Below are 21,262 nucleotides of genomic sequence, written 5' to 3' on the forward strand. Positions count from 1 at the left end.
CTAACCCCAGGATGGGTACATTTTTGTGTTTCTCTCAACAAAGGTATTGACGTATCATGTATCAGGTAATAGGTGTGTGGTTTGGCTCCTCAGCTCCAATTAAACCGAATCCTTCTGCTACAATGTTCAATTATATTTTATACAACAGTGCTGCCAACTTTGTTTGGGTAAGGCTCCTGTCCTGACATGCCCCTTACACAAAGTGAAAATGATTTCCGGTGAACTATAATAGTTCAATGCACTTTCAGTTTAGTTTAGTTTCTCACAGAAAGATGCCCGAACCACCTCAGCTGACTCCTCACCCCATCTCTAAAGAAGCGCCCAGCCACCCTTCTAAGGAAGCTCATCTCAGCCGCTTGTTTTCCTGATCCTGATCATTCTTTCGATCTCTACCCAAAGCTCAGATTCACAGGTATAAGTTATTGTTGCAGCAAAACACGCCCAAACCATGATACTACCGCCGCCGTGTTTAACAGACTGGATAGGCAGACAGACTCTTTCTTCCAACATCAGATTAATAATTCTTTTCAGGTCTCATCTAGTCACTAAACATTTTCCCAGCAGCCCTCTGGTTTGTCCACATGAGTTTTTTCCTGAAGACTTCCACAAACACGTTGTAATGATCTTTGATGGATCATTGTTGTTTGAATAAAACAGGACACTCACTGACATCTTCCATTGATTAAAAAACCTCTGAATAGACAGATTCTTATTTGGCCTTCAAATAAACTGATATTGGTTTATTTTCCTAAATAAATAAATGTGAAATATTTTTGTTTCATTTCTTTTTATTGGGTTCTCTTTGTTCACAGCTGATGTTTTGGGTCATATTTACGTAGAATCATAGAAGATTCTGAAGGGTTCATAAACTGCAGCATATGTTCTAGTCTGTAAAGTTTTCTGGATGCCTGTTATCCAAAACATCCACAGGCCAACCTGGTCTGAGCTCAGAATGAATCCGAACCAGAAGGAGCACATTGCAGAGTTTACCTGTTCACGCCACTAAACCTTCCACACCTTACAGTTTTAATACTGATCATACCAGACAATTCCAGACAGAGAATTCCAGACACACACCATTCCATACGTTTCAGTGTGTGTGATGTGACATACCTGTGAGTTATCCTGACTACTATACAGTGAAGGTAACCCAAGGGGAACGCCATGTGTCACGCATGCATGAACCGGGCGGCTCCTCCTGACCTCCTGGGAAAGTACACTGAAAATCATTAGACAACAAAGTGCCATTGATTAGCATTTTGAACATGCCTCGTGATGAACATAAACCACAGCACGAGGAGCCACAGGAAGGTGAAGCCTTCACCCGGACAATGACTTAAAGAGACCAATTAGGCAGAAAACTGTAGTAAAGTTTTGCAAGAGAGCCTGAAAACCATTATCTCCATCATAATCGCTTTGACATTTTCCAAAGCACCTCAGGGTTACACCGTACCGGCTCCAAACTAACAATAACAATTACAGTAGGTGTGCCGCATTTAGCTGTCACTGAGCGTTACATGGAATAAGGTTGGGCAAATACCTCTAATGGCACGAACAAGTCGGAGCTGAGCCCATAGGCCTTCTACTGGAAGTCCGGGTCAGCAGAGGGGGCTGAAGGATGAGGGGTGGGTCCGACCACTGCTCTAACACTGTGTGTGATATGAGCAGTAACTGAAGCTCAGCCAGGTCCTGTTGTTAGTGAGTGATTTAGGTCTAATACAACCCGTTTCATCAGAACTTCATGGAAGGATAATTGCCATTGGAATAACACTATATGTTAAAAACCTGTCTAAATCTAGTGTTTATACATCTACTAATTTTAATATTTAGCCACTAGCTGTAAATATATTCTGATTTATTTGCATGCCTTAAAACTAGCAAACAGTTTCCTGCTTCCAGCAGACGCCGAGGGAAAGAAGCGTTCGTTTGAAGTCCTGGCAACCTTTTAATCTCCTGAGCTGCTAAATGTTATGTTTAGCAGTGAGATGCTGTCACTCACAGATAGGATACTGTTACATGTATCATTTAAAATATTTCTAGAATGAAAACAAAGGCGTAACAGACTGTAAAACCAAAACAATGAGCCGAAACTTCGAGATTACCCTGAGGGTAACAAACCACAGGAGAGATCACCTGTTTACTTTTAAGGTTTACATAATTATTTTTTTTTTTTTTGCATCATTAATGGCCGGTCAGTGGCAATAATATCACCTACTTACTATATTTATAAGCCTAGACTGTAAACCCATTTCTTCAGGTCTTATTCCACTGAAGGTTCAGACGAAGCGCTGTAGTTTAAACACTGATTTTTATCACTGATACTTTACCAATGTCAGCTGAGCTTCAGTCAGTCATATCTAACGGATATTACTGACCTGCCATAAAACAAGACCCAAAAATGGAGCCATAACAACTGTTCTCAGCTTCTCCAGCATAGACATGGATGTAATGGATGGCACCTTCTCTAACAGTTACATGAACTGTGTGGAGGAACACAGTGGCTGTGTGCCTCTGCAGTGACTCATGATTACACCTGTGTTTGTGTGGAACAGTAGAATGGTAGAGAGATGTTAACGTCAGATCATTTAAACATAAAACCCAGCCATCACCTGCACATTTATCTAAATAAACACCTGCATGAAGATGTATCAAACAAGCCTATAAATCTAACCTTTAACCATTATTAATCTCTACGTCCATGTTGAGCCAATTTAATGGAACTCCCTTAAATATTGATTAAGGATTCTCAGTCATCCAGATCATAATTCGTGGAACTTTAAGGGAGTTCGTAGAGAAGATTGAAGCAAGGTGTCTGGACTTGTAGCGTTTTCTTGAAGATGTTCGCTGCTCATCCATCAGCTTCATCAGTTAAATTTAAACAACAATGATCTACAACACGTCCAGATGCTTCGCTTTAATTGTTTTTCCAATTTATTCAACAGGATTCAGTCCAATATGGGTCTTTGTTAAAATGCACACATATTTTTTAAACATTACATTTTATATGTGTCCCTCTTTTTTGGTCACTTGAGTTTTTTTCCTTTGTCATCTTGTCAGTGTAATCTTCCCCAGTATGTTAATGTGTCTGTGTTGACATCTGTCCTTTGAAAGTATTTACAAGGAGATTATAGTGTAAATTATCTGATAATTACTGACCTTCAGAGGAATTTAGCTGCTGCTCCTTTAAGGCCTCTAATTATCTGAGTGAACATTCCTGTCCAACACTTTTCTCTAGACAAAGTGAGAGATGACCAAAAAAAAAAAGCAAAGGTCCTCCTGATGTTATCTGTTGATTTCCTCTAACGGAACCATTTCTCATTAAACAGTTTTAATGGTACATCGATGATACATGTCTGCACTAAGTTTCCCAGGAATTTAAGCCACTTCACTGTTTTTGCCAGCTGCTGAGAAAAAAACAAACATAAAAATTTGTTGATCCAGTTTAGAGGCTGGTGTTGCACTCAGGAAGGAGAGAAATCGAGCACACGGTACACTTGAAGGTCATCAGAATTACACTTTGCTGACAGACCCACAGGCACAGGCTTCCTGTCTGGATGTGATAGAAACTGAAACTACATTACAGCAGAGGTAAGAACATTTTAGGTTGATGGGAATGTAAAGGAGATAAAAGAGTTTATCTTGACATGTGTCGGCCAGGACACCAACTTATGGCCAAACGTCCCTATACACAGCAAGACTTCTGGCTCCCAGGTGTGTTTTATACAGGCAAGGAGCCCTCTCAGCTTGTCTGTCTACAGAAGCAATTGATCAATCCAGTATCTGAACTCTTCACCACGGCCACAAAATCAGCAGGGGTTCAAATATTCTTTCGCCTAACTGTATATATTCCAGTACGTCGAAGAAAAAAGCAGGTAATGCATAGTTCAAGTGATTTATTTCTCTCCCTTGGCAGCCATATGGTTTTCTATAGCAAACAAAGTCACAAAGTGACACCAACAGATGCAGAATCAAGGCTCTTGATGTTTAATAAACCTCATATAAAAGAGTATGTGCGTTCCATTTGCCTCTAGTTCCTCGTATCGCACACTTCACCTGACAAACTAGCACATTAACACACATACAAACAACATCGTATGGTACCATTCACGCAACTCTCATGTAAACGTCGCCCTAACAAACCCGAACTGTAGCAGTTTTTGGAATGGCTGAACGGGGCAGCCGCCCAGGACGGCATCACGTTGAGGGACACCACTTATTATCGATCACATCACTGTGGGGGGAATTGGCAAATTGGCGCCCCCTGCAGCTGCAGGCGCCTGTGCTTGCTGAGAAGGTGCCGTGTAGAGAAGCGGTGTGAGAAGGGGGTGCGGGTCGATCCAGTGACATTCAGAAAATGTTTTCATCCATCATGTATCCTCATGGTGCTGCAGAGATCTTTTATAACACACACGTCCCACTGTCTCCTGATCGCTTGAGTCACTGCGTGTTTGTGCATGTATGTAGTAGCATGAATGATCGAAGGAGTGAAAGCTACTGTTAATACAAGATCTTTAAACAACACACAAGTTTTAGGGCCACATCAACAAACCGGACTGTACTGCTGGACTGAGTTCAGACTCTGGATGTGGCTGATGTCCCGCCCAGGAAGTGATTCAATGTAGAACCACCACTGACCCCAATAATAATAACGATGAGCTGAATGCTACAACTAGCTCACAGTGCTCACATAGCAAGGGCTACAGTTAATTATCAGAATAACAGAAATAATTCAAGGCTACAGAAACGTAAATACAGTAAGTCAACAATATACACAAACATTTCAACCACACACAGACCCTTTGCCGTGATGTTAATTAACTGCTTGTTAACTAACTGTTGCTTGTTAACTAACTGTTAATTAACTGCTCACTCTGTCGACACATGCGCTCTTCGGAACACACACCTCTGTGGCAGAATGCCGTCAGTTACCTCATTCTGCCAGCAGAGGGGGCTGTCCCACATAAGCCATAAAACACTACAGCCACAAGACATCAATGAATATAATGTGTCCTAACTTTGGGGCCTTTTCTACAGTATGAAAACATTCAACTGCAATAAATGCACACAGAGAGTAAAAAAGAATGCATAATGGGAGCTAAGATAAGTTACCTAAGGCACCTAACATTTGGCAAGACTAAAATTTCACATGAAGATAAATAGTTGCTGATCCAGCTTTTCAAAAAAAACATAGTGAAGACAAAAGCTCGGGTTAACAGGTGCTAACGGCACCCTGAGGCAGCAAAACAATGAAACACTGTGGGATCACTGTGCCAAGATGTTTATAGATAATCCTAATCCAAAACAAAAGGAATCCGTGGGCTTCACACAGCTCAGGTATCACGTCATAAACAGGGTGTGCACTGAATGCTTGTGGAAATGTCCACTGGTGAACTGGGTTGCCCTTCGGCTAACATACACACAGCAGCAGGCTTTCCTTGTTTGGACTACAACTATTTACTCCAGCAGGCTACATGGTGGAGGTTTAGAGGCTGCAGATGCACGCTGTGTTTACAGCAACTCAGGGCTACTTTCTTCTTCTTCTTCTCCTCGGTGATGGAGTTTCTGATTTCATACATAACTGTTTCTTCATCTGCTTCAGTCAGTAAACATAAACATGGATGTAAAGCCATGTCACAATTAAAGCAGCCTCAGTATCTAAGCAGCTGAGAGAAGCCACCATTTTAGAGAATGCTATTATGTATTGTTTACAAATTACTAATTTTAAGATATATATAATAATAATAATATTATTATTATAAGACAGTATCGAACGTTAGCATGTTATGTTATGTTAGCATGGGGGAAAAGTGGCTAAGTAGTGGCTAATGAGTAGTAGACCTATTATAATGGTAGGGGCTGCGGCTAGCTGGTTAGCATGCAGCTGTATTTAGGTTAGTAAGCTAACATCCATCCTTACAGAGACTTAATGGCATCATGTGATGTTATGTTAGCTAATTAATGGACTTTTTAAACTCTTTTCAAACTACTTGTATCACAAACTACACATTTAAACTAAAATAACAGACTGCTGCATGCTAAACAGACAATTAGCATGATAACACCAATCAATATATTGGTTATTGGAGCAAAATGCTAACATGCTTGTTAGTATTTTTGCTCAAATAACCAGTGAAGCACTTGGTCTTATTAAGCAGCACATTTGACTATTATATTATACTATTAATTATATTAATAGGGCAATTAAAGAAACTATACTAGCCTGTACTAGCTAGCTAGCTTGCCATGCTACAGTTAGCCTACAGTTCTTGCTGCCTATAAAACGTTAGGCTGTTTTGCTTCCTTCTCAGATTAAATTTATCAGTCAGGCTTAGTTTCGTGTGAACAATGCGCCACTCACCTGACCGCCTTTGACTGATATTTGCCCGGACAGCCGGCCCGGCCCGCCCCGCCCCGCTCATACCTGTGATGGTGGAGCAGCATCTCCGCTCCTACCTGTTCCGCCGCCTCCGCCCCCGCCTCCAGGGAACAGGCTATAAAATCCATCCTCCCCGCCGCCTCAGCACCAGCTCCTCCACGCAGCAGCAGCACCTGACAACAGCACAGAAGCCACCATGAGCTCCGCGGTCCGCTCTGGATTATCCTCTCTGTCCATGTACTCCGCGTCCACACCCGCGGCCTCCCGCCGCGGTACGAGCGTCTACGGCGGCGCAGGTGGAAGAAACGTCCGGGTGTCGTACGCCTCCAACGGCTTGGGCTCCGGCTTCGACCTGTCATCGGCGCTCCAAGGTGGAAGCGACAGCAGCTTCTCCGTGTCAGGCAACGAGAAGGGGACCATGCAGAACCTCAACGACCGCCTGGCAGCGTACCTGCAAAAGGTGCGCTCTCTGGAGGCCGCCAATGCGCAGCTGGAGCGTCAAATCCGGGAGTGGTACGAGAAGAAGACCCCCTCTGTGAAGGACTACAGCAAGTACTGGGTCATCATTGAAGACCTGCGCAAGAAGGTGAGCTCTCAGTGACAGTTATAAGGAATGAAAATGAAAAATGTCAGTTTGCTTTTAAAGATTTTTTTCTTTTTCATAAATATGTCGTTTTAAAGCCTCTATCCTCATATAAATTAACTTCCTCTAGAACACAGCTTTGATGTCACTCCCTGCAGTTACTCTGGAATGTAAAGTGTAAATAAAATAGATCAATGAAGCCCAGCCGGCCCACATCCTCAGCACTGAATCAGTCCTTTGTGGAGGTTTTAAATGTCAGTAAGTTGTGTGTTTGGTTTCTTTAGATCGGCGTCGCCACGCAGGACAATGCCAGGCTCATGCTGCAGATTGACAACGCCAGGCTGGCAGCAGAGGACTTCAGAATCAAGTGAGTGGAGAGACCAGAGGTTCTGGTCCCTGTATCCATCCTTAAACTGTTTCCATGAAGCAGCTGGTAGTGGTGGAATTAAATGACTTTGACATATTGGGGATGTGGTTTGACTCAGCGGTAAAACCAGTCCGGCTGGTTCTGAGAGTCACCTTGTCTTTATTTGTTGTTGCTTTAATGAGGCAGGTCTTTAATGCGGAGGTGCCTTTGGTCTTACAGGTTTGAGAACGAGATGGCAGCGCGCATGTCGGTGGAGTCAGACATCGCCGGGCTGCGCAAGGTCCTGGACGAGCTGACCATGACCCGGTCTGACCTGGAGATGCAGGTGGAGGGCCTGAAGGAGGAGCTGGTCTACCTGAAGAAGAACCACGAGGAGGTGAGAGGCCTAAAACAGGACCACACACAGAATCATTATTTAAAAATATCTTCTTGGAGGACACGCCTCCTCAGGTCTGGTACCCAGAAACAGGTTTCAGGTCAAATCTGAAGCGTCAGCAAGTTTGAAATGAGCATAAAACAAGAGCTTCAAGAGCCAATGAGTCCACATGAGATCACATGACAACAAGATGATACCGAAGTCTGTTCAAACGCCTGATCAATGTGACGGCATGTGACGGCCAGATGTTAAAAAAAAAGGGGGAACCAGAGCAGTGGGGAGAGTCATATTGAGTAAAAACTCAAAGAAAAGTACAAAAAAAAAATCTATAATTTACAAGAATTCCCAAATATTTTATATATATAAATATATATAATATATATAAATAAAAAAATTATTTTGTAAATTTACAATTTTAAACAATTTTACTTGAAAAATATATTAATATAAATAATACATAATAATTATAATAATTAATATAAATTATATTAATACAATATATTTTTTTTATTTTGGATAATAACATCCCCTTTCCAGCTTTTTTAAACATATAGCTCATCGTCATAAAGTGGGAGTCGGGGTTTGTTTCCTTCCCCGTGGTCCCTCTTTAATCTCACGCGTCCTTTGGCTGTTTCCCTTCTTTATTTATAGGAACTTGCAGCTCTGCGTAGCCAAGTGACCACCAGCTCTGTGAACGTAGAGGTGGATGCCAAACCTCAGGAGGACCTGAGCAGGATCCTGGACGACGTCAGAGCTCAGTATGAGGGCGTGGCTGAAAAGAACCGCCGGGAAATGGAGGCCTGGTACAAGGTCAAGGTAAGGCGGGCACACAAGGCCACAGACCATGAAGAGGACTCTGTTGTATCCCCGGGGTTACCGGAATGAATCTGATTTGATGTCCTGCAGTTTGATGAGCTGAACAAGCAGGTGGTCACCAGCACAGAGACTCTTCAGTCCTCCAAAAGTGAGATCAGCGAGCTCAGGAGGACCCTGCAGGCCCTGCAGATCGAGCTGCAGTCCCAGCACAGCTTGGTAATGACAGACCTACACAGACACACAAACCAGACGCTGCACAACACACCATGAGTCTTACATGTTTTACTGCCTGAGTCACATATTTAAACAACAGTAAACCTGTCACCTTGTCTAACGGCATCCACGGTTTCTCATGCTTCAGGCAAACCAGCAGTTTAAAAACACACTCACCTGTTTCCTTCCCCTGCAGAAATCTGCCTTGGAGGGTACGCTGGCGGAGACGGAGTCCCGCTACAGCCAGCAGCTGCGCCAGCTCCAGGCCATGGTGGACAGTCTGGAGAACGAGCTCAGCCAGATGAGGGCGGACATCGAGAGGCAGGCCTACGACTACCAGACGCTGCTCGACATCAAAACCAGGCTGGAGCTGGAGATCGCAGAGTACAGAAGACTGCTGGACGGAGAGGAAGTGAAGTGAGTGAGCTGCAATGGATCCGCCGCAGTCAGCTTTAAGCTCCCTGAGGGCTAACTTTGCATCTTTCTTTTTGTCTGTCCTGTAGGAAAGAAGTCATAGTCAAAGAGGTGAAAGTGGAAAAACGTAAGTTTCTGACTTGTTTGAATCTCTTTGATAACATCACAGACCAGATATAAACTGGTTTTCATTTCCTCTGCAGGTGAACCAGTCAAAACACAGAGGACAAAGGTGGTGATCGAGGAGATCATCGATGGGAAGGTGGTGTCTCGTACAGAGGACGTGAACACAGAGGTCTTAAAAAAGTAGACAAGACGGCTTTTCCAACAAATCTGCACCACATTAAAAAAATAATAATAACAACACAGGCCTCCCTGCATCCTGAAAGAACAACGTCTGCTGTTATTTCTCTTCCAAATACGTGTTTTACTGCAGATGCTGCAGAAAATCTTTATTCTGATTTTATCTAAAAAGCAACAGTACCACAATCACACAGCAGGTGGCACTGTGACACTGATTAGAAATTGATTTTTTTCCCTCATACAAACTTATATGAGTGAAGTGAGAATGTTAAATTACATGAAAAATTTAGTGCATTGTTTCAAGATGTCCGTCTGTGATGCAGAAAGGACTACACCTCCCATCATCCCTGGTGTCTGTGGAACAACTTTTTGTTTTAAAACAAAATAAACACTTGTTGTAGTGTTCCTCTTATTTTATCTTCCTGCTTCTGTTTTGTTTGAGTGGTGCTCTCTGTAAAACTACAGTGATACTAATCAGTTTGCAAATAGAAAAGAAAAAAAGTGTAGAAACAATCTAGAAACTAGCTGGTTAATATAGAAACAGCCAAACTAGTGAGGCCATGCCTCTCTGTTAAAAGATCACAGCAGCATTTCAGGGTCAGAATGGACTGGTTCAAAGTGATATCACATGATGTATCGGTTGGCGGCTACCTAGTTAGCATGCTAATTTGAGTTTACCTTGGTTATCCAGCAGCACCCTATATGTTTTAATTCTATACACTTCTTTATGTTTTTGGTTGGACTGAGTGCAGGCTGGATGCTAAGTTGCTTTGCTAGCCGATCTACCGGTTCAAAGTGGAACAACAGGAAGTAACGGTCTGCAGCTAGCTAGTTAGCATGGTAACTTCAGTAGCCTACATCTCTCTCCTTTTTTTTTTGGACTTTTGTAAACTCACAATTCTGGAAAATTGGTTTGAAGAAATAATTATTATTAATAATAATAAAAAATTAATATTAAATTATTATTAAAATAATTATTGTTAATACATTCAGCCTCTTCTTTCCAGAAGCTGACTAAATTTGTCTCATTTTCTGTCACTCTCCTCCCACATGAATGCAAAGCAGCGCCTCTGTGGAGCAGGGAATAAGCCCCATCATGCAGTGCTCACATCTGTCCGCTAGATGTCAGTATATTCACGGCTGATGATGATGATGGCTGTAAACTCTGACTTCCATTTATTTATAGTCATAAAGATATCGGCTTGTTTGTTTGTGTACAGCAGCAGTTTAACCAGAGCAAATATTCTCTGTCGGTTATTGATTAATTTTTGTCATTATAATTGATTTTGATAAGCTGCAAACAAACAGGCAGCATTAATACCACTTTTCATTATATCTGGTCTGCAACAAATGAACAAATAACACATGTAACTTATTGTATGGGAAGAGAGAGAAGGAATGAATAAAATAATAATATTGACTAAGTAAGGGCTTGTTTAAAAAACTGAATGTTGTTTTTTCCTGTTTTATTTTTCAAATAAAGGAAAGTGGAAAAAAATCTTTGAATGCAGATTTGGGTTCAAGGTGGTTAGATATGTGTGTCTTTAGAAATGAAGTTTGAACTATAAACCTCAATACTTCTTTGTTTCTGTAAATGTGTTAATGAAAGTTTTTTTCAAAAACTTCAACTTCATTCTTTCGATATATATCAGAGTCAACTGATCCAAAGTGTGTGTGTGTGTGTGTGTGTGTTTATTTGTAGTCTTGAGGGCTGCAGCAAAGACCTGCACGACTCTCTGTCACTCAGTGCTGGTGGTCCCTAGTCACGACCTAAATGATGACAAAATCCTGCACCACGGGAAGCTGACGTCACCGCGGTACAGTCACCTCCGCGGTGACGTCACTGGACGGAGGTTGGCACAGCATCCTCAGCAGCAGCAGCAGCAGAAGAAGAAGTTAGGGTTAATGCCATCTGCTGGATGGACTCAGCCACTCACCCGGCATTACGTCATAGGGGAGGAACCGGTGCCAACTCCGGATCGGTGAAGCCTGGGAGTCTGGATCTGAATGCAAAAAGAGGAGAGGGGGGAGGGAGGGAGGAGGAGGAGGAGGTGGGGATGGCCTGTAGTAGCTCAGACTGAGTTTGTTATTGGACAGCAGCTGTTTGATGGAGCAGGGTTCGACCTCTCAGAGATGAACCACAGCTCTGCAAAGTTTACAGAGACACACGGTTACATCTAGTTAGAGGAAAAAAGATCCAATAAGTTTTAAGGTGACACAAATTATACAAACAGAACACACACAGACCTGGAAACTGATCAATCAATCAATCAATCAATCAATCAATCAATGAATAATGCAGCACTGATCAGAGCAGCCGCTCTCCGTGGTGCTGAAACGGACTGAAACACGTGACCTGCGCTACATTCATGAATAAAACGGGATTATTAAATGGGATTAAATATAAAACTATACAAACCAAGTATCGCGAGAAGGAGCAATTAAGGCTGAGGCGCTTTTGTGCACTCAGAACTTTGTGTGGCGCGCGTGTGTGTGTGTGTGTGGGAGATAAAACCACCAGGATGTGTGTGAGGACGGTGAGGACCCCATTCTCACATGAGTAAGCGAGAGAGGGGGGAGAGAGAGAGAGAGAGAGAGAGAGAGAGAGAGAGCAGCACGGACTCCGCCTTCACCGCCCCAGCATCCAGCTCCAGTCCGACGACGGCGGAGGAACCACGGACCAGCCGCCTGAACCTTCAACTCGGCTCCCCGGCGTGAAAAGAAAGACACACAGCGCGATGGGCTCCCCGTGAATCCGGGCGGTGGTGGTGGTGGTGGAGGGGAGAGGAGGGCCGGCGGGGGGTGGGGGGGAACGACGTCGACGAGAGCGTGGTGCGAGAAAACACCCAGAGAGAGAGGGAGGGCAAACAAAAGCACAACCGAGGGTGCCTGCAACCATGACCGGCTCGCACTATTCGCCAGAGCTGCGGCCGCCGCTGCAGCTGTCGCTCTGCCCGCGGACCATGTCGTGAGGTGTGGCTCGGGAACGCTTTGGGGAACCTGTCAGCCGAAACGACACGCCGAGGGGGAGAAGGAGGAGGAGGAGGAGGAGGTGGTGGTGGTGGTGGGGTGGTGGTGGTGGTCGAAAAGATGTCCGCTTCGGTGGGGCCCCAGGGCGGCCCTCGCCCACCCACCGTGCCGCCATCCATGCCGGATCTGCCGGACCTCAGCCACCTCACCGAGGAGGAGAGGAAGATCATCATGGCAGTGATGGCTCGGCAAAAGGAGGAAGAGGAGAAAGAACAAGCCATGCTAAAGTAAGCGCAACATTTTCTCATTTTCCGTGGTAAAGTTCCGGTAGAAAGACGAGCTGCCCATCACGAGCTGCGCTCCCATCTCCTCCACTTCCATTCTAAAGAGGAGCTGCTGCTGCTGCTGCTCCAAAGGCGGAGGGAGCAGCAGCAGCAGCAGCAGCAGCTCCGGGTGTGTTCATGACAGAGGTCCATCAGCTGGCAGCCTCCGAGGATCGATCAATTAAAACAATACACAGTCAGAGGAGATGACCCGAAGCAGGGTCAGCCGTGTTACAGGTGCAGAGTGCTGTGAGGACGGGGTGTGACGGTGCTGGTGAGGAGGGGGGAGTGAGGGGGGATGAATCATAGCATTATCCAACCTTCACCCACTCGTTTTCATCAATGGGGACTGCGCCCCATCCCTCCGCTCACACACCCCGCTCCGCTCCGCTCCGGTTCCCTTTTTACGCACGCATGAGATGCGGGCTGGAGTGCGCTTCCATCAGCGGGGGCTACTGCTCAGTGTGCGCGTCCATCTTTGCGTGTGTGTCGCTTTGATAATATTGGGAACGACAATGACATTATAGCTCAGGTTATGAGCCCGCGGCAGATGGACGGCTCCGAGGCGGCGTGTTGTGTGCGGAGGGATGGAGATGGGGTGTGGTTGGCAGTCTTAGCAGGCCCTGAACCGGACACGATAAGAGATGATAGTAGCGCGTTTTCAAACGCTCTGTGTGATGATCAATCCGTCTGCTGGTGCTGAGACCAGCGTGAGAATAAGGAGGAGGAAGCTGCACCACACTAAATGAGCATCATGGGAAATGACAGCTTTAAACACACGAGGAAATGTCAGAGCGGAGGCTGGGGGGTGCTCCAAGTGCATCTCATAAAGTCTCTGCTTGCATTGCAGTTTGGCACCTTAGGGGTTCCCAACACAGTCTGAAGCACCACGCAGAGCACATGCTAATCTGAGGAGGAGTCCCTGAAAGAAGGCTGGTGCTGCTGCTGCTGCTGCTGCTCTTTCAGGTGCTGCATCTGCTGTAGCACTCTGGGTAATGGCTGTTTTCATTTCCTGACTGCAGCCTGAAGGGGAAGCGTGGTAAGGGCCAACGTAGAGGGTCCCTGGAGAGGAAGTGATGTATTTAATGTTCCATGAGGCAGGCAGGCAGCAGGTTCAGTCAATAATGGCTTCATCATCTGGCTAATCATTAATGGGAGCCAGAACGCCATGGACAAAAGGACAAATCTGATTTTAGAGAAATGTGCAGGTAGTGGCTGCTGAGGCACACATGACAGAGGAATCAATGAGAGGACAGAAGAAAGCTTTCATGACATGCAAAGCTATGTCATGAAAGCTTTTTTGAGCATGATGCAGCTAGAACAGAATAATGAGCTTTACCAGTATAGTTTGTGTTAAAAGGAAGAAATGTGCAGAGATAGAGAAAAAGAGTTATTTGTCCAAAGATGACTTATATGTTTCAAAGTGAATGAGCCAGCTGAAACATCAAGGAATGAATGCACACACATTTCCATCAGAAACGCCTTCCACAGTCACTAGGACCAACCTGAAGCAGAGGAAACACAGAGCTGTGGTCCTCCAAACTGCAACTCCCAGAATGCATTGCTTTGTTGCTGCTCCAAACAGCTGATCAGAGTCATTACAGTGAGGTTAAACTACAGACTGTGTCCGTGTCTGTGTCCTCACAGTCACAGACTCTGTGCTGCGTCTGTCTCTTCCTGTTTCTTTTGGGGATCATGGAGTCTGGATCCAGCTCTTCTCCTCTGTCCATGTGTGGACCAAAGGTGTCCTGTCAAATGTTTGTGGACGCTGCAGACAGAGACTCCAGCAGCTGTCCCTGCCGGGGACCAGCAGCAGCAGCAGCAGCTCTGCAGACAGAGGAGACACTGTTCATTTACACACATGTTAATCATACATGAATGCAAAGCTTCCCTGTAACCAAATCAGTGAGGGGTGATCGATACTGTAAGTCCGGGGCCTGGGTTTAAAGCAGAGAGGTTCCACCCTGTTCACCTGATTTGGCCTCTCAGACTAATCCTCACCAAGAGGAGTTGAACTCAGTATCATTACTGCCAGTTTAGGTCATGATTACCCGTATGCATGAGCCAATCAGCGCTTGGCCTAAAATGCTAACTGCTCTGACACCCTGGAAGCATGAACCAGCTGTCCTAACAGGACCTCCATGGTGGCTCTGCCGGATACTGTCTGACATGTCAGGTTAACAAAATTCCAAAGAGTCTGGTAAAGATGTTCAAATACTATATATAATTTATTTTATTTTTATATCTGAAATATACAGAGGCTAAAATACAGGATGTTCCGCATCCAAAGAGTACACTGAGTCCTCTGTGGACTGTTCCACCTGGTCAGCACTGCCCACCCTGAGAATGGAGCAGCTGGCAGTGATAAGGTCATACTGATACAGGACTTTATCTGTCACGGCTGTAACCTCCAGCGTGACAGAAACCGACACGTCCTCGACCTTCCGCTGAGCCAGGACACCTGCTTCTGCGCTAATAGGCAGTGAGAAGCCGGCACCTGGGCCTCCCTCCTCTGATTGGCTCTGTCTTATCTAATACACTGCAGACTCCATCCATTGACTTGCTAAACCTCCATTGACTTCCTAATCCAGAGGATGTGTGTGAGCGGAGCGGAGGGGAGGAGTGAGTGAAGTGAAGTGCTGAAGGCAGCGGCGACCAACATCTCAGTGACGTTACAAACAAAAACAACAACAGGAAGTCTTCTCCCTCCCTATTGATGGAGAGAGATTGTAGACATGGATGCACAGCTGAAGGCCTAGGGTTGGAGAGGTGTTAGGACATTATTACTAGTAGTAGTAGTAGTGAAATCCTTGAATTGCACATCTGGCTTTAGCTTTGTTTTACTTCTTCTGTACGAGGTGCAGAGTGTTTGTTGACACCAGATGGACAGAAGAAGAAATCAGACTCGGGGCACAGAAGGAGGGAGAAGAGGGAGGATTTAGAGGTTTTAAGGATTAGAGCAGAGGAAGGAGAGGGAAAAGGGGGAGTGGGACTGACTGAAAGAATGGGAAGGGTTTCTGCAAGTGGTCCCACACACACACACACACACACAGGGCTAATCTCTCTGTACCAGGGCTCCCCAAGGCTGCAGGCTGCAGGGTGCATGGAGGGGGCAGCGATACCCTCCTCCCTGCCGGCTGCCTGATACGCCTGCTACTGTCCAAGAGGTCAATTGTAGTTGGAGAGAAGGTCAAAGCAGAGAGCAGTCTGCAGGCTTCGGGGGGGGAGAGTTTGACTTCTGTTCTGATGTGTGCAGTTTGGTTTCAGCTGGATTTTTATCTCTCTAAAGCTGCACTGAACAACATACAGTATTTACATAATAACAATAGATAAGATAGGTCATGTAACAGCTGTCAATTCCCAAACAGTCACAATCCGCCGCGGCTCATTTCAGCTCACAACAACAGTTACTCATTGTGTTTAATTGTGTAGTCTGTAAAACTCCTCCGTGTAAGACTGGTCCATATCCCTGTGATTATAGGCTAATATTAGCAGTGCTAACATTAATTTAAAAATACTGTCAGCTTTATTAGTAGTGCAGAAACTGATTAATCATTCACCACTATGGGACAAAACTGATGCGATCTACAACTCCAAATGTCAGGGATGCTGCCCCTGTACTGGGAGACAGCTGTAGTGACCTTTGACCTCTTAGCTAAATAATAACATCTTAGAGTTAAAAGTGCTCCATGATTCAAAAACTGGTCAGACCCGACAGTGAAAACTGTCCCCTGTCATCAGACAACAGATCAGAAAATGAAATTAGCTCGAAGCGGTGCTTCTTGTCGTAGAAGAAGCATGTTTAGTACTTCTCTTTGTGTTAATGTGTCTGGCTTCTGCACAGCAAAGATCTAATATTATGTCAGGCTGCACAGTAAAGACAAACTATTCCCAGCTGACTCAACTCGGCGTCCTTCAGCTGAAATAAAACCAAACCTTTTCTGAGCAGACTTTAGAGTTTCAAGGTTTCTGGGAGAAAAATGCTAATGTTGAATTATGGATCAGGTCTGAAAATAGCACACACTTGGAAGCAGTTCCTGAAATATTTAAGTATTCAGTTCACTGGCTGCTGTGGATGCTCCGAACCTTCTATTTTCCTTGTTAACCTGCTTAGTTTTGGCCTGATGGTGGATTTTGCTCATTTCAACATGGACTGGTTTTGTGTGTGTGTGTGTGTGTGTTAACGCACACACAGAAGCATGTGTGCACATTCATTCTTACTTCACAGTGGAGACATACAGGCTCCTGTACTTCTTCTCTCTCTCTCACACACACACACACACATGCCGACACCCCGTCACCTCCTCATGTCCAGATGGTGTTGCTGTTTTCTCAGCCTGCAGAAGGAAAGCACACAGACAGTGTTACTGTACAGTTTGTCCTGTTGCTTTGCAGCCAGCTGGAGACTCTGTGAATCCATGTGCTTCTTATGTGTGAGAGTTTGCTTTATTGTATCCTCACACTTCTCTTAATTAAAAGAACTCAGAGGCAGTCGGGTGTGTCGGTAACACCTGGAGGAATAGAAGCTGATGTGTGTGTGTGTGTGTGTGTGTACACAAAACTGTAATGAATAGAAGGATCTTCGACCTCATCTCTATATTCTTTGCAGCCTGTAGTCCAGCAGCTGACTTTACTATCTTGTGCGTTTGGGAACCAGCCTTGTGTCTGTGTGTTGATGCAGCTGTGATGTGGTTAATCATTAGCTGCTGTAACAGCACAGACTTTGGGGACAAACTGTGACAGAGCAGCAGCTTTGGCCTCTCAGGCTGACAGAGGCAGAGACGGTGGCTCAGTGTGTCTGTCTGGGTGGGACTCTTGAGTGAGTGTGTCGGGAGTGAGTTGCCTCTTTAGTGCTCCCAGACCTCCCCAACATTAAAGTTTAATGAGAATGCATTCTGCTCGGCCTGACCAGGCTCTCCACCATCTCCCTCTGCCTCCATCTGTGTTTGCGGTCAGAGGAAGTGAGGGGATTGTCTCATGAGTGGAGACAAACACACACAGCGCTTCTCTGCATGCTTACTTAAATAACAAATCAAACAGCAGAGCCATCGCTCCATCATGTCACATCACAGAGCAGAGGACACACCTGTACTTGATATCACTGCTGCTCCATGCAGCCCATAATTTCCCATGTGGTGAGTGAGGTTCCTCATTTTGCCAGAAGAAGAAGCTCATGGTGAAAAGTTCTTGACTTATGGCCTTTCTACAGTGTGCGATTTTTAGCGATCTTATAAGGCCATTGCATGACACACTATGCGACGTGAATCCAATGAACTTTGGTACGACGTCAAGTTTGACGCATGCAGATTGTACGATGACCAATCACTGAATCGCAGGCGATCGCAAGTTACGTCGTACATCAACATGCAAGGAGGAGGAGGATGACGTGGATGCGGACTGACAGGTCGTAGCAGCTGTCACACTGTGAGACAGTCATCCTAAATTTCTGACGTCGCTAGAATTTTATCTCAGCTTGTCTTTGGTCATAAGACGCTGACACCGGCCGTCGTGGAACCTGTCTCACAGTGCGACGTAAGACCACCGATTTAGAGCCACGATCAAAGACATCTCATTCTGGTGTTTCTGTGTGAGGTATGTGTTGTCCATTAGATTTATGTAGCTGTATGTATGATGGTCACCAAGGCTGAGAGAGCTCAAAGCATTGCAGGTTAAGAAAACATCTTCATCAGTCTGATAACAGAGCGCTTCAAATGATTACAACACAAAGAAAACCTGAGGTAGATGTTTCCGGGGGACTACAAAAAGTGACGGACGCTGCGGTGCTAATAATAATCAACAAAGAGCTAAGGAATCATATGATCGGGACGATCAAAAGTAAACTATTTCCAACTAACTATCAACACTGCAGACAAGTAGCAGACTCACAAAGCACTGGACCGGTCCCAGATAGGTCCAATAAAAACACTTCTACTCACAGCTCATGTTTGCGAGCACTTGCAGCTCATCATATTTATGCAGATGTCTTCTTCATAGAATTTTATTCATCTGTATAATATACGCAGTAATACTGGGGAGGTGGATACAAGAAATCAAGCATGGATCATGGAGGAGGAACAGAGCAATAACAACAATAAGAGGGTGTGTGTGTGTGTGTGTGTGAGACAGAGGAGTGGCTGCTGGGATAGAACGAGGGGATTAGAGGTCGTCCATAATTACTCCAACAACTGGAGTTGTGGCTTACACGTCATCCAGCAGGCTGTGTGAGGTCAGAGGCCTCTGCTGCTGATTTGTGTTTTAAAGAAGGAAGTCAATGGGGGCAATGCAATGTAAAGTAGATACACAGGGTGAAGTGGAAGAAACCATTTTTATCAATTACTGGGCTTCGATATGAGAGATGAGAGGGAAAGACATAAAGGAAATGGAGGGCAAGTTATAAGGGGATAAATGGGAAAGAGAGAAAATGCAGGTGGAGAGGAGAGAGAGAGACGTGCCGAGGAGTCGATGCCAAAAAAGCACTATGCTCCATAAATATGGCTGAACACTCACAACATCGATAAAAGAGTTATCAACATCTGAGCGCTGGCATTGGGAGGGGCTGCTGTAGCCTGACCACACACCATCAGCTCATAAAGTCATTAAAGCTCCTAATATTTCTAAATTTAGGATCCCATTCTCTGTGAGGAAGGTGGATATACAAATGTGGAAAATGTTGCACAGAACAGCTTTGAGATTTGTCTTCTGCCGTAAAGCTGGACGTATTAACATGGTGGTGGATGGGGATTGACTCACTGTTGGAGCAAGCCTCAAGTGGACACTGGAGGAACTGCAGTTGTAGAGTTTAGGTTGTATTTTGTAAAGATTTCTAACATGATTTGATAAAACATAAAGTGTTTTTGAGGAACATCTGCTCCAAAACATCCCGTCGTGTTATGTCCGGTTAACACTGTGCGACTTTGGGCCGCCGCAGACGAAAGACGAGCATCGTAGAAGAATCATGAAGATGTCTTTGGTCGTTGCACTGTGAGGCAGGTTCAACAACCAGCATCTTGCGACCAAAGATAATCTGAGGTTAAATTTTAGTGGTGTCAGAAATTTAGGACGACTGTCTCACAGTCTCCACATCCTCCTCATCATCGCATGTTGATGTACGTCGTAACCTGTGATCGCCTGCGATTCAGTGAATGGTCATCGTACAATCTGCACGCATCAAACTTGACGTCATAGCAAAGTTTATCAGGTTCACGTCGCACAGTGTGTCATGCAATGGCCATAACAGCTGGTCTCGAGTCATCTAAATGCGCTAGGAAAACTTTTAGGAATATGACCAAAAGAAACTAATGAAAGTCCCTCTCTGTCCCACCATTATGCAAATATGAGACGCTGCTTAGTAAAGATTACCAGCTGGAGCTGCTCTTTCCTTTTTCTTCTTTAGTTTGGACCCATTAAAGCGTTAAAGAAGAAGAAGACAAGAAGACATGAAAGAGCTTCAGTCAAACCTCACATGCTGCTGATAAATGTAGAATACAGGTGGATAATTGATTTCATGCTTTACTCCTGGCTGTTGTCACCATGCTTTTAATACTTTCGTCATTTCTCACTGTGCATTTGTTAGCCTAAAATATTTTTGTTTCACACGAGGGAGGAGTTAAAATAAACTCCACTGCAAGTCATGTTGTGTCTTCATTAAGACCTCAGGTCGTTTAATGCCCTTAAAAGACACACAAAGGGTTAAAATGTGTAGACATAACATGCAAAATGAAACCTTAGTTCCAAAATGAATGTTTCTGTATACACATTATGTTCTAGAATTCACTCTGGGGTTTTGACTGATCATACCAGAGGCGGAGTTTTGAACAGGCTGCTCTGAATCTGTGTGTTAAACTCTCGGGTTTGTGTTTCTGAGGAGAGGTGGATCTTTGAGAGAAGGACAGCTGGGAATCAAACCCCATCGAGCCGGTTGTTTGAGAAAACCGCCGCCCTATAGATAGACACACAGGGGCCATCTGGGTGCTTTATTTCGGCTAGCATTATGACGCTTTATAGCCTTTCAACAGCGGAGGGAGCCAAATATGTAAAAGTCGTCATAGCAGGCAAACAAGAGAACAGAGAAGATGTTTGCACTCAGAAGCTCCATCTGTTGCTCTTCTCTCTCCCGGTGGTCTGACTTCTTCTTCAGCAGGAATGTGAGGACATCATTTTGTTTTCTAGTTAAATGTTGATGCTCTGTTGTTTTCCCATCCTCTTCCTCCTCTTCCTCTTTCCATCATCCACCCCTCTCCTCTAGTGGTATTTATAGAGAGGCTCCGGATGCATCGGCTCCTCTCCTCTGCTGGTCTCTGGCCCACGCTTGTTTCCGGTCTTGGCTCTTTTTGTTCATCCCTTTGCTTGTCCTCCTTCCTTCTCCTTCCTCCTCCTCCTCCCTGTAGACAGCAGTTTGTCGATCCACCTCTGAGATGGGAAGACTTCTGGGAGTCTGAGGATCGCACACTCCTCACCTCTTCTTCCTGTCATGTTTTTTGTACCCCACCCTCTGCCTGCCTGTGTCTGCTCTCTTTCATTT

General features: G+C 44.9%; 2 protein-coding genes across 7 annotated transcripts in view; both read left to right on the forward strand.

Annotated features, from left to right (window-relative positions):
* The first annotated feature begins 6,532 nt into the window (after positions 1–6,532).
* Positions 6,533–9,860, forward strand: krt97 (keratin 97). The gene is made up of 8 exons (XM_028399464.1): positions 6,533–6,962; positions 7,244–7,326; positions 7,546–7,702; positions 8,354–8,518; positions 8,609–8,734; positions 8,928–9,148; positions 9,235–9,272; positions 9,349–9,860. Exons 1-8 carry the CDS (start codon positions 6,573–6,575, stop codon positions 9,453–9,455), a joined length of 1,287 nt encoding a protein of 428 aa, XP_028255265.1. The 5' UTR covers positions 6,533–6,572; the 3' UTR covers positions 9,456–9,860.
* Positions 9,861–12,538: 2,678 nt separating this feature from the next.
* Positions 12,539–21,262, forward strand: part of LOC114449295 (regulating synaptic membrane exocytosis protein 1-like) — a 58,681-nt gene continuing 49,957 nt past the window's right edge. For all 6 annotated transcript variants that reach the window (XM_028427241.1, XM_028429540.1, XM_028430285.1 and 3 more), the window contains exon 1: positions 12,539–12,705. In XM_028427241.1, the coding sequence (XP_028283042.1) occupies positions 12,539–12,705 (167 nt within the window). The remainder of the gene's footprint in view (positions 12,706–21,262) is intronic.

This window comes from Parambassis ranga, chromosome 1 (genome assembly GCF_900634625.1).
Source record: "Parambassis ranga chromosome 1, fParRan2.1, whole genome shotgun sequence".
Classification (NCBI taxonomy): domain Eukaryota; kingdom Metazoa; phylum Chordata; class Actinopteri; family Ambassidae; genus Parambassis; species Parambassis ranga.